Source organism: Poecilia formosa, unplaced genomic scaffold, assembly GCF_000485575.1.
Source record: "Poecilia formosa unplaced genomic scaffold, Poecilia_formosa-5.1.2 Scaffold446, whole genome shotgun sequence".
NCBI lineage: Eukaryota > Metazoa > Chordata > Actinopteri > Cyprinodontiformes > Poeciliidae > Poecilia > Poecilia formosa.
In genome coordinates, this window is record NW_006800385.1 from 57,400 (window position 1) to 75,831 (window position 18,432).

An 18,432-nucleotide genomic window follows, 5' to 3' on the forward strand; every position below is an offset into this window, starting at 1 on the left:
TAAAGTTTATCGATCTGAGAATCTGGTCTCAAAGATTGACAACATAATTACAATTATGTCACTTGAAAATGGTTTCAAAACAACAATATCATCATTTATCATGGTAACTGCAGGAAAAATTACTGTCCGGGACAGGCCTAATTTTAGGCAATGAAATGTTTATTTTCTTATTTAAAAAAGGAATTGAATTATTATATTGGCATATATTTGCATTTCTTAGACCGTATAAGAAATGTGCAGAACGAGCCAATTTTTAAAATACATAATGATCGATACTAAAATAACCGTTGCAGCCCTAAACAAAGAAACAATAAAGACAACAACTATGGAAACTAAAGGTGGCTGAAACTTTGGGGCTCATTTAAAGACATTCTGGTAATAAAACAAAGTGAATCGGCTGAAGTTTGACCACCAGAACACAGGATGGAAGATGAACAGAACAGCAAACACAGCAACACTCATGACCTGGCCACACCTGGACATTCAACATCTCCTTCCTGGGTGTCGGGCTCAGCGGGGGGCCGGGCGCTGCTGGCAGCCCCCCAGCACTGAGCTGGCCTCGATAAGGAGGGGGAACAAAAAGAGGGACGGACAAGGTCAGGACAGAAGGAGCTGTCGATTTATAATCAGAGACAAACTGGACCTGCTTCATGAAACCAAACACCGGATCCAGATGTGATCAACAACCACATGAGCGCTGCCGTCTACAGTTCACTCTGCTCCCAACACAACCCATTATCTACCGGTCACGGCTTCCAGACCTAAAGTATTCACACACATTTTAAGTCACAAACACATGTGAACTTTGATGTACGTTAACAAGACAGACCAACTCAAGTCTGTACATATTTGTGATGTAAAAAGAAAATTATACTTTTAAAGTGTGCTAATTAAATCAGAACTTCCTAGTCACAGCTGCGACCTCCCACAGACTGAAACCCTGAGACTTTTCTGGCCAAAACCTTAAACTCTGTCAGACTGGAGGAAGAGCATTTCAGTTTTTAAGTTCTGGATTTATGTCCGACTTTAACAGAAAGGTCTGAGTCTGGTGGATTTCTGGTTAAAACATGTTTGTTTTTCATTCAGTGGGAAGAAAATCCTGAAATTTGACTCAAGTAAGAGCAGAGATACTTCAGAATAAAATTTAGGTAAAAATAAAAAGTACAGTGTAATACTTTTTCCCCCCAAAAAAGTTACTCAAGTAAATGTAACTGAGTAAATGTAACTAGTTACTACCCAACTCTGGTAAAATTGGGCCCCGAGTACAAATGCACACCACACTTTTCAGATCACTTCATATTCTACTCTGTTCTTACCAATCCCTAAGACTTCCAACAAAAAACATTCAATTTTTAACAAGTTAAAACTTTATGAGCAACCAGTGGGACTGAAACCGAGCAGATCTAAACCCACCATCAGCTTTGGGAGGCGGAGGTGTGCCGGTGGTTCCTGGGGGCCCAGCAGGGGGCGCCGTGGGTTTCATGGTTGGTGGAGGACCATAGGCGGGCCTGTTGGGCTGGTATGTGTGGGGAGGCAGAGGGTTCATTGGTGGAGGGGCGGAGCCTGGAAAGAATTAAACATCAAGAACTTTTTCTGATCATCTTTGACATTTTCCCATAGAGAAAATAAACTATTACATTTTTCTAAATAAGATATCTTATTTATTTAGAGGGGAAAAAGCTACTGTCACCCATTAGCTTATTAAAACATGATTAAAAAATACTATATTTTAGATTTTTATTTTATTTTATGTTTGTTGAAGTTTATAAATCAAAATAAGACATTTATTAACTTTAATATGCAACCTGTCATGATAAATTTTGAAATATTATTGCTTTAAACAATAACATCATTGTTTTGCATCTATTTTAGACTAATAATACCAGAATAATTCAAGTACAGCGTCTCTAGGATCAATAAACTTTAATTTCTAAAAATATTTAACTCTGGAACTGCAAGACATTTTAAATAATCAAAACAGTCAAAATGATAAAAAAAATAAAATATATTAATCATCAGGCTCAGACAAGGAAAAACCCCCAGTTAGGCCTTTTGTAAAATAATAAAAAATAATGTTAACACCACAAACTACTGGGTGCTTTGTGTTAAATGTCTTCAGCATCTTTCAAAACGACGGTTTGTCAAAAATGTTCAAGATTAAGCAAAATACATACCTCATCAGATTATTGCTTATTCGTACTGGAGTATAAAAGAAGTTTCAATTTTCAATAAGATTATGTCATAAATCAACTTGTGTAAACACCAAGACACCAGAATAATTTTACTAACTTTATAATCCAATGCTGGCCCAGAGTGACGGTTTGGTGATACTACGAACTAAAAAACTAAATACTGACAGATTATTAACATAAGAACCAAGCTTTCTGCATCCTGCAGTGGATTCATGTGCTTCAGCAAATAATAATCACAACAGTCTCAGCAAACTTTATGCACTGTGGGCAGAAATGACGCAATCTGTGATGTGCAACAGAAGTTGTTTGTCTCCGTTTGTGGCTTTTGTTTCCTATTTTCATGACAAATATGTGAAACAGAAGCTGAAAATAAAACATGCCCTTTTTTAAAATATGAGATTTTAATTCTGATCAGAGTTTGATCTGGACTTTGTCCAGAGATAGACTGAACGTGTGTGTGTGTGTGTGTGTGTGTGATGGGAGGGCCAACATGTTCGGTGTTGGAGCAGAGGTCAACGTCCAGCTCCAACGTATCAGCCTGCAGATACGAGTATCTGCAGCTCATGTCAGACGATCAGAGTAATTACAGTTTTTGTTTCAGGTTGTGAGGCGGTTTGAGTCGATCAGCCCTGAAAACTAAACATTATTATAAAACACAGTGAAGCAGGGGAAGATAAAACTATCCGCTTTAATAAGCCTGTCGCAATAAATCAGTTAATTATAAAACAAATTTCCATGAACATGACTTATTGCTTCCTTTCCTCTGTTTAAAACTGAATGATAAACGTTTTCACTTTGGTGTTTTGGTCTCAACTAATCTTTTCTATGAAGAAGAAGAATTTTATTTACAGAGACTTCATAATTTATTGTTTTATTTATTTTGGATATTTAAAGTGTCTTCCAGTTCCACTTTTAAATGTTCATTAGAATTTAAGGTTTATTGATGGTTGAGAATCTGTTCTTACATTATTATTATTATGCCATACAGTTTAATTAATTACAGCTCTAAGTGTCTTGTTAATTCAGCAAATGGCCTTTTTTTGGTGTATATCTGATTAATCGATTTCTAAATTAGCTGATTTTTTCAATAATCGATTAATCATGATTAATACTTTTAATCATTTCAGCCGTACAACATTTAAGCAGCTGGTTTGTGTCCATCTGTAGCTTCATCACTTCTGGTCACAAATATAAAAATGTCTAACAAATCAGCACAATCTTTTCTAGTGCAGATTTTATAGAACATTGTCTTGAGCCTGAATTAGCAGTTTAAGCTAACTGGTTTGGTTTTATAGAAACTGGAGCAGATAATTCATCACTTCAGGCTAAACTGTGTCAGCTGGACTTTGTTTCACCAACCCAGAGCAACTATGCCTGGAATTAAACTGTAAGGAGAATAGTTAGTGGCAGGCCCCCAGCTGTAGGAAGCCAGCGGTAGGCCCACACTGATAGGCCCCCAGCCGTAGGCCCCCAGCGTGCTCCTACCTGGCTGAGTGAATCCGTGTATGGAGGTGGGCGGGGCTCCTGGACCCGGCGGCTGTGTGGAGCTGTGCGACATGAGGGGCGGCGCAGCAGCAGCTGGGTTCACATGATTGGGCGCGGGGCCCCGGGGAGCAGCGTACTGCCACGCTGGCGGGCCGGTGTAGTAACTGGTGGAGGTGACAGCAGGAGGAGGGGGCGTGGCCTGAGCTGGGGGCGTGGCCTGAGCTGGCCGTGGCCCCGGGCTGGGGCTGGCGGACTGAGGCGGGGTGTGGGACGGGAGAATGCCGATCTGCGGCCGGGGCAGCAGAGGCTGGGCCGGTGCCGGAGGGTAGGAGCCGACCTGCGGGCCAGGCGGAACCGGCTGGTACGGTCCAGACGGGTACAGAGCAGGGCCGGGGGGGGCCAACACTTTGGCCTGCATCTGGTTGTAGGCCGGCTGGTGGTTCACGCTGTAGCCGACCCCCGACGGCTGCTGCAGAGCAACGGGATTCTGTGACGGACCTGCAGATCAGGAGAGAAATAAATAAAGACTGTTAGGAAGGCACCGACTGCAGTTTACGTATCTTCAACAAGCCTGACCTGCTAATTCACAGTTTGGCTGATACAAATTCTTTGTCTGCAATGTTGTTCAATGCCAGTTGTGCACCGACTTTTCGGCACTGATTTCCATACTTTTAGGAGATCGACCGATCTTTTCTGCCTCAGCAAAGGTCTAAAAATCAGCCGCTGTCGTCTTCTGCTCTGCAGTGAGAGGTTGGACTGACAGACCGGCTCAGCTCAGGTCCAAATGTTGGCAGTTAACAAATATTAACTCAGCAACTTTCTTGCTATATTTAGCAACATTTCAGACAGAAAAAAAATTATATCAGCCAAAATCAAAATTAGCTGGTCAGTTTTTTTTTTGTTTTTTTTTAAATCGGTAACTGGGGATAGATCAGAAAACTGCAATCAGTGAATTCCTACTAAATATAGAAATAAAGACGCTGAGTTGGCAACATCTGTTAAGTGGTTTGGACCTGACCTGGTGAGCCGGTCCGTCAGTCAAACCTCTCACTGCAGAGCAGATGACAGCAGACGATTTTTAGACCTTCGCTGAGGAAGAAAATATCGGCCTCACATGGCAGTATCGGCCCATCGCCCAAAATTAAAGAAATCTGCAGCAATAAATCGGCTGGCTGATAAATCGGTGCACCCCTATTTGTTAAAAATTAAACATTTCTGTTAAACAACGAATCCAAAAACTCAAAAGTCCTCATTGACCCACATTTTAGGGCTGCAACTAATGACTGTTTTAGTAATCAATCATTAGGATAAGAAATCGTCACGTTTTACAGATTTTTTTAATTTAAACACTTCAGCTGTTTTTACACAATATTAGAAATCCATTAGAAGATACAAATAATAAAAACATTTTTACATTTTATTGGATAAAATGCAACATCATAACATTCATTTTTACCAAAAGATGCATCTGCGGCTAAAAAATATTTTCTAATAAGCTACTGATTATTTTTATTAAATTAATAAATGTCTTATGAAGGTGCTTAATAAAAGATTTGTTTTTTACTGAATTTAAAGCAGATGAAGATAAAAATGTAATTTGAGTTGTTCTGTAGAACAGGACTGCACAGTGGCGCGGTTGGTAGAGCTGTTGCCTTGCAGCATGAAGGTTCTGGTTCGATTCCCGGCCCGGGGTCTTTCTGCATGGAGTCTCCATGTTCTCCCTGTGCATGGTGGGTTTTCTCTGGGTTCTCCGGTTTCCTCCCACAGTCCAAAAACATGACTGTCAGGTTAAATGTGTGTGTGCATGGTTGTTCGTCTCTGTGTTGCCCTGCGACAGACTGGTGACCCGTCCAGGTGACCCCGCCTCTCGCCCAGAGCATTAGCTGGAGAGGCAGCAGCAGCTCCTGATCTCATTAGGGACAAGGGTGTTAGAAAATGGATGGATGGGTAGAACAGACTTACAAACGAAGAAATGCAAAATGTTTCTATTTTTGTTCAGTTTGGGGTTTTATTGATGCTCTGAGTCCGTTTGTCTTTTTAAGGTCTGTATGCTCCAGTTAATGATTAACTGATTACTAAATTAGTTGACGGATTATTTCAATGATCAATTAATCATGATTAATTAATCGTTTCAGCCCCACTACGTTTGGTCACGTACTTTACTGTCGTCTTAAAGTTTCAGCTCTCAGAGTAAAGTTGTGTTTTAGATGCTGCAGTCTGGTCACAATAACTCCAAACACTTCCAAAGAGGTTCAATTCAATCCAAGAATTGCTCAAAAATGCATCAACTGACTGCTGAGCTGCAGCCAAAGGTCTAATCTCCTTACTAGGATTTAATTGAGCAGGATCTGAAACCAGCCACAGTGATGCTTTACACCCAATCAAACTATTTTACTGAATCAGCATTATTGGACATTTTCCCCTCAGTTTCATAAATACAGGATATAAAACCTCATCAGATGGATTATCTAAAGCATTTTCAACAAGATGATAAACATTTAAAATTATTACAGTAATAATTTATAACGTAACTGAAAAGGAGTTCGATACCGTTCTCCAAGTCTCTCTCAACACATGCAAGAGCAATTACACAAAAAAGGACAATATTCAGTTCCTTATTTCTCTGCATCTTTGCAGGACATTTATGAACTAAATCTTCAGGTTAAAACATTTTTCTCATCCAGGACTCTGATATTGCCAATCAGATCATCAGAACAATGCCTCCAGAAATGCACACAAATCAAATCGCAGTATGGGTTTACAAAGGTAAACTGTAGAGATGATATTATTACTGACAAGTTTGCCTGCAAGACTGCCACTGATATGCAGTACGGTTTTTAAAATAATGAATATTTAAACATAATAAATATGAAAACTAATCACAGTCACTCATTTGCGTCAGGAATCACTCCAAGTGGCTTGTTCTTATTGTCACATTTCGACAGACGCTCAATTATGTCACGAATAATAAAAAGTGTTGGAAATAAAATCTGGAAAAATGAGTCACAGGAAGAAACTTTTGATTCATTTATGATTTAACAGAAGGATTCCCCAACAATACATTTCCTTCTCTTTTTCTGTCCTGATTGACCAAGTTCTGTTTTAAAATTACGTAAAATCTGACTGGAGAGAAATCAAATAAAAATACCAGGTGCATTAAGGCTTGTTGCAATATCAATAAATTAATCACCTGAGAAATTAAAATGATCTCAATAATTTCAATTTGCATGATTTATTGTTTTCTTTCTACTAAAAACTGGATTATAAAGTCTGGTGCTTTTTAATTATCCATTTTATTTGTTGTTTCTTTTGTTTTGTTTATTTATTTTGAATATTTAAAATGTCCTTCAGCTCCAGAGTTAAATGCTCATAAGAATTTAAAGTTCATTGACATTTGAGAATGAGCGTTAATATGTCATTACCGTTATATTAATGGAAAACAACAACATATTACAACTTCTTTATTGTCCAGAAAAAAGAAGAAGGTAGATTTCACTCAGCCTGTATGGAGTTTAGAATGACGACTTGTCGCTGCGCACTGCTGATCAGCTGGCTATCAAACCGTCTGGAAAGTTTTCCAGTGGTGAAAACATGAAGTGCCAGCATTTACTCCTGAGGTTATGCTGGTTTAAAGCTACAACTGGCTAAAGGAGCTAAGTAAGCTCATTTCATAATACTTATGTATTATGACGAAAATTACTCATCACTGAAACCACTGCTAACTTTTATTTTGTCCTGTATTTTAGCTCATGTGTGCATCAAACTGTTTAAGTGCTGTAATATTCAGCGGCTGTGGGAATAAATCTAGCTTTTTTATTTAATTGCAATGCAAATTTTGATTGAAATGTTTTGAATAAAGATCGTGATGTTGTGAAACAAGTATACAGCGGCTGATAATACCGACAGGCTCTCATACTGTACACAAACATGACATCTTTATGATGCTTTTAATAGACAGCAGGTGTCAAATTCAAAGCAATATATAAAGATTAATGAGAATTTTGTCTTAAATGAAGCTAGAGAACAATAAACTGGAGATGCATAAAGTCAGCAGTAAAGGAAAAGTTATTTACATGCATCAATAATAAAAGCTGCAGAATGCTTACATCAGCAATCACTAAGTGTGTGTAGGTTGATTTTTTTTTCTGATCTCAAAGGAATGTGTTTGAAATGTGAAAATAATCTGCACAGCAGATGATGTCTCAGGCTGGAAGAAATCGTGTGGATCATCCCCAAAGTGCCACATGTACAGAGAAAGGCAGAACACAAGTTGCTTCTGTTTGGCTCTATTTTCTGTTATTGCACAACAAAGAACCAGCCAATAAACATAGAGGGGAGCATGGCAGTCTGACAAATTATTCTGGTGAAAACTCCCTGGAAAAAAGAGGAAAAGACGAGCTGGGTGTTTTTGAACAGCTTCAGTCTGGCTGATGAGCTAAAGAGCTCATCTAAAGTAAAAACCAATCACTTTCTGAGCGTTTTGAATATGAATCCTAATGTTTTTAAACATATAACAACATTTTACTGAATAATGACTTCCTTTCCTCAACACATTAAGTTTAATGAGGTTTTAATTAACTGGTCATTTGACACGCATCGAGTCTGAAACCTTTGCACTACCTTCATAATGTTGTAATCTAAATAATAAAACTAATTGTTACAGCTCTAGAAGTCTTCAGTTCACGCTTCAGAAACTATTTCTGTCGTCTTAAATTAGGTAACGGGTCGAGATTAATCATGAGTTAACCTGACAGATCATGCTTACGCTACAACCTCTCCAAGTAAAGCCAGCTAACGGGTAACCTCAGTCCAAAACGTCTCCTGACTCCAGCTAACAGCGTTAGCTCACATGCTACATCGAAACGAACCGCCTTCACACACGTTAAAAAGTTACTCACCGTTCGTGTACGTCTGTCCCGTCCCAGTCCCGTTCTGGGAGTTGAACCCGGCGGTTGACATGTTGAAACAGACACCAGAATCTAATTTAGAGGTTCTCGGGTGACTGCTCTGGAAGCTAGCTGGCTAGCTCTGACCGTCGCGGGCTAAACGCTCAAACCTGTGGCTCTGACGGTGAAAGCTCACAGCAAAGAGCAAAGTCCGAGGCAGAAATCTTCTGCTTACTTTAAAGGTGTTGATTGGGCGGTCGTTTCACTATCAATAAACCATGATTAGTACCCCAAGACCCGGTTCAACAACCCACAGGTTGGTCAACGACGGGCCTGCTCAGAGTAAATCTTCTCCCCTTTCACCGGAAGTTGGGATCACCCAGCAGGATCAACGTAAAAAATGGTTGGGCATGCGCAGTATGTACACGTGGCATTTCCTCCTGTGCACAGGATTTTTTCAGAGTACCAGAAACAAAACGGACTGAGATTTTACTACATCAATACATTCTCCCATCCAAAATCTCAGACCAGCTTCATAACCCTCATATATAAAGACTTAAAAACAGTTTATTCCCAAAAACACCCTGAACTCTCACATGCACCAATTATATGGTGGTCATATGTGTATGCCTGTATACATAAATTTAACTAATTTAATACTGTAAATATCACCATATTCATGTTTATGTTGTATATATTTCTTACAATGTTTGCACTGTTTTGGTGCTGGCTTTGATCTCATAGTACATATGTACAGTGGAAAACAATAAATTATAATCCAACCTACTAATGGCAACCTGTAGAATATACAATATTTTCATGGCTAAGGTAATGTAATTTAAATTCAATTAAAACACACTTTATTACTTCCAAAGTGATATTAAATGTTATTGTAATTTGATGGGGCTGCACAGTGGCACAACTGTTGCCCTGTAGCAAGAAGGTCCTGGGTTCGACTCCCAGCCCAGGGTCTTTCTGCATGGAGTTTGCAGGGAGGTTCTCTCCGGGTACTCCGGCTTCCTCCCACAGTGACTGTTAGGTTAATTGGTCTCTCTAAATTCTGCTTGTGTGTGTGTGCATGGTTGTTTGTCCTGCCTGTCTCTGTGTTGCCCTGCAACAGACAGGTGACCTTCCAGGTGACCCCCCCCACCTCACCCGAAATGTTCGCTGGAGAGGCACCAGCACCCCTCCCGATCCGACAAGGGACAACAGTGTACAGGATGGATGTAATTCGATGACTGTGGGCAGGAAAGCTCTCCTGTAGCTGTCTGTGTTACAGTGCATCTGAAGAGGCCTCTGACTGAAAACATTGTTTTTGTAAAGAGAATGTTTATGGAACCTTTATTTAAAGTTTTTTTTTCAAGAAGTGATGCATTTCATACACGTTTAAGAGCTAAAAATTATCTTTAAAAAATAAGAATATCAATTAACCAAATGTAACAAATAAAATAATATCATAATATAATTGTTAGTTTTCAATTAATTATAAACTATTATTAAATAAAGTAAATTAAAGACTTTTCAACAGACATGTACATATAGTGCAAAAGGTTGCATTGACTGCATAACATCTATTAAAAACACATTTGAATAACAACAAAAACAGGTCAGACAAGAAATGAAATACAAAAGAGTAAAAAGACCACAACAAAAGAGAAAGGCATTGCTTTCTGTGCATGTTCTGTCCTGCTAACTGAGGCAAACAATGTGTTGGATCTGCCTTATTTGCTGACAAATAAAGGGAAAATGAGAAATTCCTCCTGTTGCACGAGTGATTCTTGAAGAGGCAAAGTTTATAATAGGTGTAAAACCAGGGAAACAGTGAAAAACATAACCCAAATTATCAAACTAAAACAACACACATTAGTACCAGATATTTTTATTAAAATCAAGTGGAGGGCCACCTCAATGCAAATATTTCTCAAGGGGTTGTGGGAACATCAAGTCTTTGTTTTGGTGTTATTGATTTTGGAGAAGACTAAAGAAATTTAAATCCATTTCAGTCAGCTGCAAACGTCAGAATTATAGAACCTATTTTGAATGTCCCCAATTAAAGTATCACTACAACAATATGTATTCACTTTGCATTGGTGACTTTAAAAAATAAGAGTTGGTAAAAGACAATTCAACAACTTAAAAATAATTTTCTATTGTTTTAGTTTCTTGCTTTATTCAGTAACACATATATTATTGTATTATCCATCCATCCATCCATCTTCTTCCGCTTATCCGGGATCGGGTCGCGGGGGCAGCAGCTTCAGAAGGTATTAATCTATTGTATTAATTGTATTAATCTATTAAATCTATTAAAATACCACTCAATTATTTTTCCCTTTTTGACAGCAAAAGTAAAATATGAGACAAAAGAATTAGAGCAAGAAGCTGTATTTTCATAATTTTATTATTATTCTAAAGAAATGGAAACAATTATAAGCCTTTCTACACTAAAGATATTTTCTCACCTGCGATGTTAGATTGTTCTTCTTTTGTGGTAATCTCCAGAAGTGATCATGTTAATTATTAAAACAGAAATATGGCTTCCAATTAATAAGTTCTCATTTTTTTATCCACTTCATTCACAGAAATGTTTGGTTTGTTTTTCTGCATGCTTCTCACTGTTTCACCAGAGTTTTGATGTCGTCCTCTCTTCATATGAATAGCAGACTAAGGCATTTTTCTTTTCCAAACTTGTATTTTTAAAATCTGTTTAAATAAAAATATTTCTTGTATTTGTTTTTATTTATTTATCTTATTAATTCAAGTTCTTTTATTTAGTTGTCATTATTTATATTTTTTATTTGTTTGTTTTCTTTAATTTTCTTTATTTTATATTTATTTTAATTATTCTAATTAGTTTATCTATTTTTTTAAATATATTTCTTGTTCCTTTCTTTTCCTTATTTCAATGTAATGACAATAAAATCATTAAAATTGTACAGATGTTTGCCACCATAGATATTTATTAAGCTTTTTAAATACAAAAAGTTTCACTTTTTGTTAAATACAAGCTAAACTTTTTATTTAATAATACTGTACTGGTATCTATTCTAAACTAAACTAAACTAAACTAAACTAAACTAAACTAAACATACCGATGCATTAAAAAAAATGCATCGGTGTGAATTTTTGCATTAGGTGTAAATTTGTAGAATTGAGAATAACGGAACGTTCGGGTGTTGGTTTACTTCAGTTCTCCTGTCGGAAGGCTGTCGGTGAGACACCAGCAGGAAGCGGCTGGGGAGTAGCAGGACAGCCATTGCAGTGTCGTGGCTCAGTAACAAAATACGAAAGGGCTGAGGAAGACCTGGCAGCCGCTCTCCCTGTTCCCTTTGACCAACAGATTAATTTACATGACTGTTAGAGCGTAGGCACTCGGTAAATAAATCTACATCTAAACAACCGGTAAGTTTTTTGATCATATTTCACAACAAAAACGGAGGTGAGCGGTCGGCTTTTTTAGCTTGTTTCCCCGGTAGCTAACGATGCTACATTAGCATTCTTTTTTTGCTTCGATTGAGCTTTCTTAAACTTGATATTAACTACACATGTATTATTCTTAGCGTAATAACAGTCTTTAGTAATATTATATTGAGAAACACAATTGTTACTCCAAATCCTGCTGCGTTTAGGCAATCAAATAACTATTTGTCTAGCTAACTGCTAATTAGCTAGCGCCGCTAGTAGCGACTCGGAGCGACGTCGCCTACTGAATATGACACGTAGCTTGTTCTCAGGTCGTTAACCGGTGTTGATCTAAAATATTTGTTACCCATCATTTTAAATTAATCAAGAGTTATGACACTGTATGCTTTTTTTCATAAGACATAGATCCTATCTCACGTAGCCTAAAATGTCGCTTCTTCTCATTTTAATGTTATGAAACCTTTAGAAGTGTGACAGCCCAAAATAGGTTTCACACTATCCCAGAGTAGCTGATGGTTTTTATTTTGTTAGGAGAGACTGTTACATGTGTGAACATTTAAATAGACTCAGCTAACGTTAACATTGTTGTGTAAAGTTAGCGCAGAAATATAACTTTATTGCGTGTTCATTAAATGTAGGAGCGACAGACGCTACAATACAAACACTTTTAAAAGTTTTTATGTTTTTGGTAGGATGGCATTGTAAAATATTTGTAATAAGATAAAATTTTTGATATTGCACTGGCCTTCATAGTTTGTTATAGTAGTAAACAAACACTGATTGAGTCCGTTAAAAGCATTTAAAAACTGTTTAATTTGGAAACCTAAACTGCGAAAATATATTTGTACTGACTGGTGATAGTGATGTTATCATTAGGAGTTGTAACAGGAGTTACATCATAACTCCTGTTTTTCTTAATCAAGGTTTTTGATATTAGTTTGATTTGCTGTATTAACATTTAGGCTGAAATTAAAACTGTTGTATCTTTATCCTTTCCATAAAGAAATAGCATGTGTAATCTCATCAGGTGATACTGTAATAACTGGGGTCAAAAGGTCAGATGACTTGAACCAATTATCTTTACAGTATCGATTTCTCATTTCATTTATTTTACTTTACAAAGGCTGTCTGAAATTGGAAAATAATGTGGTGCAACTCCAGAAATGATTGTGGATATTAATCACATTTATCAGATCATTGTTTATATTAGTGAACAGTTTGACTTTATCAAAGTTCACAAAGTAGTAACAGAACAATTAGTTCAGAGCCTCAGACCTGTGGCACATTTCAGCTTGAGAAAAAACATAAGCAGCATGTAGATAAAACTTCTGTGTAGCAGATTAGATTTATATTCTGAGTGAAGCCTGAGTACGATGCTCTAAACTCCAGAGACTTTAATTCAAGTTTCTGTTGTAGCTTTAAGAAATGTCTCAACTTTAGTTAGTTTCCCTCTCTGGTGCATCAGACCATGTCTGACATCAGCTGGTCCGTCATTTAACAGTTTTTTTTTCTTGTATTTGTCTGATCTTGACCTTTATCTACCTTATACTTTAGCCCTGGAGTTGTTTGAATGTTGCGTAATTAAGGCTGGAGGTCAGCGCTGGCTTACCGCGCTATATGCTTCAGGATCGGCCACTGATGATGATGATTGGGGGGGGTTGGAAATCAGCAGTGAGCAATCCTTAACGAGGAAACTTAATTTTATAACTCCTTCTGACTTATGGTATTTAGTAACTAGTTACATTTACTTGATTTTTTTAAAATGTATTTTTAAGAGTATTTTTACTACTTTTTACTTTTACTTGAGTAAAAGTATTTCTTCTCTTACTTGAGTAAAATTTCTGTATTTTCTTCCCACTGAATGAAAAACAAACATGTTTTTACCAAAAATCCACCAGATAGACTCAAACCTGCAGTTTCTGTTAAAGTTTCAGAAGTTTTTTATTGAAAGAAACTGATTTAGAAACATTTTATTTTGGCCTGATTTTATTATTATTTTGTTTCTTGTATGATTTATTGTAATTTTGGTCCTTAAAATACCAAAGTTTCAGCATAACTTTATGTTTTGGTCCGTCTGATGATGTAATTTCAGGGTTTCCCCCAGTGCATTATAAGCCTGGCGGCCCGCCATGCTTCATGAACTATGAATATTGTTCTTTGAGCTTTTACAAAGTAAACTTGCCAGCTCCTTAAAATTAAATTTAAATGTTAAACGATTTAAAATCTTTTCATGTATGTATGCTGAAACCTTTGAATCAAATTCAGCAGCATTGATCATCTCAATAAATAAATGTTACATTTATATATGTGTTAAAATATCAGCATTTTTGGCTAGAGAAGCAAGTTTTGCTTCTCTAGCCATAACTTTCCAACTCCAGAACTATCCCTTCAATCTCTCCATGTGTAGCTTCATAAAACGTCAACATGAAATAAGTTAAAAAGTGAAACAATCAGATGAATATTTCGAGGCTCCCAGGGCTTCTGCCCCCTGAAGCCCTGGGGCCCGACGGAGCCGCTGACTTAGTTTGGATTAAACAAAGTGCAGATAATTGATATTCATTTTAATTATGTTGTTTGATTTGTTGTTTTTAGTTGTGGGTTTAAATATTATTTCACTGGGGATGTTTTCTGTAACGTAATATTTTTACATTTCCGACCGCCGGGTTGAGCAGGTTTTCTGGGGGAAACCCTGAATTTTTAAATATTAAATGATTGATAATTTGAACAGTTACTCAGTCCTTGATTAAACTTTTTACCAAATACTTGTTTTACTCTTGAGTAATTTCCTGATCAGCTGCTTTTTACTTAGACTTGAGTAAAATTATGTTGAAGTATTTCTGCTTTTACTCGAGTATAGTTTTTGGATACTCTGCCTCCTCTGGTATTTAATCACAGACAAAATGAGTTACATGGTTGTAAAAGTAGGATAAGCTGATAAGAAACTATAAACTATAATGAGCTCTTCACTTTACAGTTATAGCGATTTATAAAAGTGTCTTTAGTTTGGAGGTTTTTCCACATTGTGTTCCTGCTCCAGACATGTTGCTCTGATTTTAACAAAAGTTAATCATTAGGTGAAGAAACGCTTCATTGTTCTAATTATTGTTGCTGCAATAGATTTTTATTAAAGAAAACTTTCTTTCTTGTGATTTGACTCCAAAAAATACAATTGTATTATTGTTATTAGTACTATCATTATTATTATTAACTGATATAAAATGTTCTTAAATTAAAGGTATACTTATTTCTGTCTGCTTTTCCATCAGTTTCTATTTTAATTGTAATTAATTTCTGTAAAATCTACATTTTCGGAGCCGTTGTTTGCATCTTCAGCAGGTTGTTACCAGAACAGTTTAAGTGCTGAAACGTTCCTGTATTTATTTTGTTTTGGATGTGATTCCCACTGACTAAACATTTTGTTTCCTTATACTTGTTTTTCCATGAATGACTTCTTCTTTCTTTCGTTTTGTCTTGCAGAATTCAACAGCTCCGGATATGTCATTCCTATTCGATTGGATTTATAGCGGTTTCAATAGCGTACTACAGTTTTTAGGTGAGATACTGTCTCAGCTTTTTATACCAAGAGAAAGCCAAGAATAAAATAAAACTGTTGCCTAATTACACAGAACAGAGCTGGAAGTGAAAGTTTTGGTGAAGCTGCTGGTTGTTGCCATTTCAGTGTCGCTGTGCAGAGAACTGCTGAGACGGCAATTAATATCGACTAATTCTGTAAACACCCTGTGGCCTGGGATGCTATGCTAATAATTAATATGCTAATGTACATTTAATGCAGCAAAAGAGAATTAGAAATAAAAGATATTTGTTTGTTTGCCTAAACCTTTTTTAGCAAATGCTGAATTTATTTCATTTTTCCCCCAATAGCTGAAATTTACACCTGGCAGAAAAAACAATGTTTGGTTAAATATTTACACCACTCATATCTTTGGCTTAAAAATTACCAACATTATTGCAACTTTTGCTTCTGTAACCAAAACAAAGAGCTTCAGAAATGACAACTGATTTGAATTAGTTTGATATTTGAAATATTCAGTTGCCTGTTTGTTCCTGGGATTCGGTTTGGAGTCAGCTCAGATTTTTACATGTTTTGGCCTCAACATCGAACGGAAGAATGTCAACCCGTCTGTCCAGGAAGTTAATACGATTAGAGCCACTGAAAAACAACAAAAGATATGATTTATGTCTTTTATCTCAGAATTCTGATGTTTTTCCTCCAAAGTTTTTTAAAAATTAATTTTTATTATTTGGGGAGTCAAAATTCTGACTTTTCTTCTTTTGAATTACGATTGTTTTTTTCTCTGAATTCTGACCTTTTTAGTTTTTTTTTCTTTCGAATTCTGACTTCCTCTTTAAACTTCTGACTTTAATCTTGAGAAATTCTGAGACTAAAGTCAGATTATTTTTTCCAGTGGCCCTAATCCTCTTCCTAATCTTAATCTCTTAAAGCAAACAAAGGAAATATTATTTTGAAACACAAGTCCCTCCCCCATCTGCTTTAGGTTTGGACTAGACTCTAGATTGACGCTAGCATCCTGAAGTGTACCAGTAGGTCTTCTCCCCAGTGCGCTGCTCCAGTTTCAGTCAGAGCGACATGCAGCGATTGTTCCAGTTCTCCCAGTTTGACAGGTTGCTCAGAGCGCTGTGAGTAACGATGACGTTCAGCGGCGCTGACTCAGCCACAAATCTTATAAATCCTCTGAGTTTCGCTGTGCTGACTCAGCTGAAGGAGGAGTGGCTTCGTTTGCACCTTTCATCGGTTTATTCAGCCCCGTTTGGACAAATGTTACTTTTCTCACATCAAGTCCAGAAGCACAGCAGAGTTTCATAAACTTCACTCGCAGCAGTGGAGGAAAATGTGAAGCAACAAACTCATTAGCATGTTTCTTTGTGGTGCACATTTTGCCAGGAAGACAACAGAAAGCGCTTGACATGATGCTTTCTGCCCACTTTGTTCTTTTCTCGGTTCTTAGTGACTCGTTCTAAAAATATCAGCTCATTCAGAAATCAGACAGCAGACCTGCTGCTGGACCTGGTTGCTTTATAAAATGGCTTTTATTCAACTTCTATTTTATTTGTAGCGTTGCGTATTTGTTTCCATAGTTACATAACAGATAATAAAGAAGTTGATCTCATGTTGTTGAGTTTGCTTTTAGTTCTTTGTTCTTTAAACAATTCAAACAAAAGCAACAAAGAACAGAAACTTTGTCCTTTTTTGTAGCAGGCACCAGAAATATTTATATTTAATATAAAAGACATTTCTTTTTCCAAAATCTCAGGTTCATTTTCTTAGATGCTTATTTTAATTACTTTTATTCATTTATTTTGATCCATTGTAATTGCTTGTTTTCTTTTTAGGCCCTTTGAGATTTCAAGATGTAAAAGGCATCTTAAAATCTGGTTTAGTATTAAGATTTGTTACGCCTTGGAAATCTAAGTTTGTTTCTAATTTTAGGACTGTACAAGAAATCGGGCAAGTTAGTATTTCTTGGCCTGGACAATGCTGGCAAAACGACGCTACTGCACATGCTCAAAGATGACAGACTGGGACAGCATGTGCCGACTTTACACCCAAGTGAGTTGTTTCCATAATCTAGCACATTTAATAACTTAGAAACATAATGCAGCCGTTTGTAAATCTGGGATTTTGGTTTCTTTACCCAGCATCAGAGGAGCTGACGATTGCTGGCATGACATTCACCACCTTTGACCTTGGAGGCCACGCACAAGGTGTGTAATTCATTTTTATATATATATATATATATATATATATATATATATATATACACACACACACACACACACACACACACACACACACACACACAGACCTGTTGCAGCATGGCTTCACATGCACAAGATCCCGTGTGCAGCTTCCTGCTGGAGGGCGAAAATCTGCCCGCTAACAATGACTAGCATGGGTTTTAGCTGTCAAATTGTCAACATAACGCACTAAATCTTACATGTATGTCAGATATATAAAAGAAAAATGGACGCAGTGCTTTGCTACTAACGGCAACTAGATACAAAGTCAGGAAACGGTTTCAATCAGGAAAAATAGTGAATCAGTTGGAAGTAGCTTAGTTATGCTACCTTGACTATAACAGAATTAACATGTAGATGTGCTGCAGAACTCAGTTTTTTGGTTCAGTTAAAATCGGTGGAGCAGGTGTTTAAATTAGCTAATCTTCCACTGCTGTGTTAGCTTAGCTAATAGCAGTGGTAGCTAATCTTCCACTGCTGTGTTAGCTTAGCTAACAGCAGTGGTAGCTAATCTTCCACTGCTGTGTTAGCTTAGCTAATAGCAGTGGTAGCTAATCTGCCACCGCTGTGTTAGCTTAGCTAATAGCAGCGGTAGCTAATCTACCACCACTGTGTTAGCTTAGCTAATAGCAGCGGTAGCTAATCTACCACCACTGTGTTAGCTAATA

At 37.1% G+C, this 18,432-nt stretch overlaps 2 protein-coding genes across 8 annotated transcripts in view; one reads left to right on the forward strand and one right to left on the reverse strand.

Moving 5' to 3' along the window:
- The window catches only part of sec24a (SEC24 homolog A, COPII coat complex component), a 38,639-nt gene extending 29,688 nt beyond the window's left edge, over window positions 1–8,951 (reverse strand). For 4 of the 7 annotated variants that reach the window (XR_001659530.1, XM_016663796.1, XM_016663797.1 and 1 more), the window contains exons 1-4: window positions 8,576–8,951; window positions 3,678–4,175; window positions 1,414–1,563; window positions 476–553 (exon numbers count right to left, since the gene is read on the reverse strand). Coding sequence is in view for 6 of the 7 variants with exons in the window: in XM_016663796.1 (XP_016519282.1) it covers window positions 476–553; window positions 1,414–1,563; window positions 3,678–4,175; window positions 8,576–8,636 (787 nt within the window). In the remaining variant the exon portion in view is untranslated. The remainder of the gene's footprint in view (window positions 1–475; window positions 554–1,413; window positions 1,564–3,677; window positions 4,176–8,575) is intronic. The other 3 variants (XM_007577565.2, XM_007577562.1, XM_016663798.1) reach the window with 3 other exon arrangements.
- Window positions 8,952–11,776: 2,825 nt separating this feature from the next.
- sar1b (secretion associated, Ras related GTPase 1B) overlaps window positions 11,777–18,432 on the forward strand; it is a 10,668-nt gene continuing 4,012 nt past the window's right edge. The window contains exons 1-4 of the mRNA XM_007577567.2: window positions 11,777–11,965; window positions 15,464–15,539; window positions 17,457–17,576; window positions 17,666–17,731. Of these exons, the coding sequence (XP_007577629.1) occupies window positions 15,482–15,539; window positions 17,457–17,576; window positions 17,666–17,731 (244 nt within the window). The 5' untranslated portion in view covers window positions 11,777–11,965; window positions 15,464–15,481. The remainder of the gene's footprint in view (window positions 11,966–15,463; window positions 15,540–17,456; window positions 17,577–17,665; window positions 17,732–18,432) is intronic.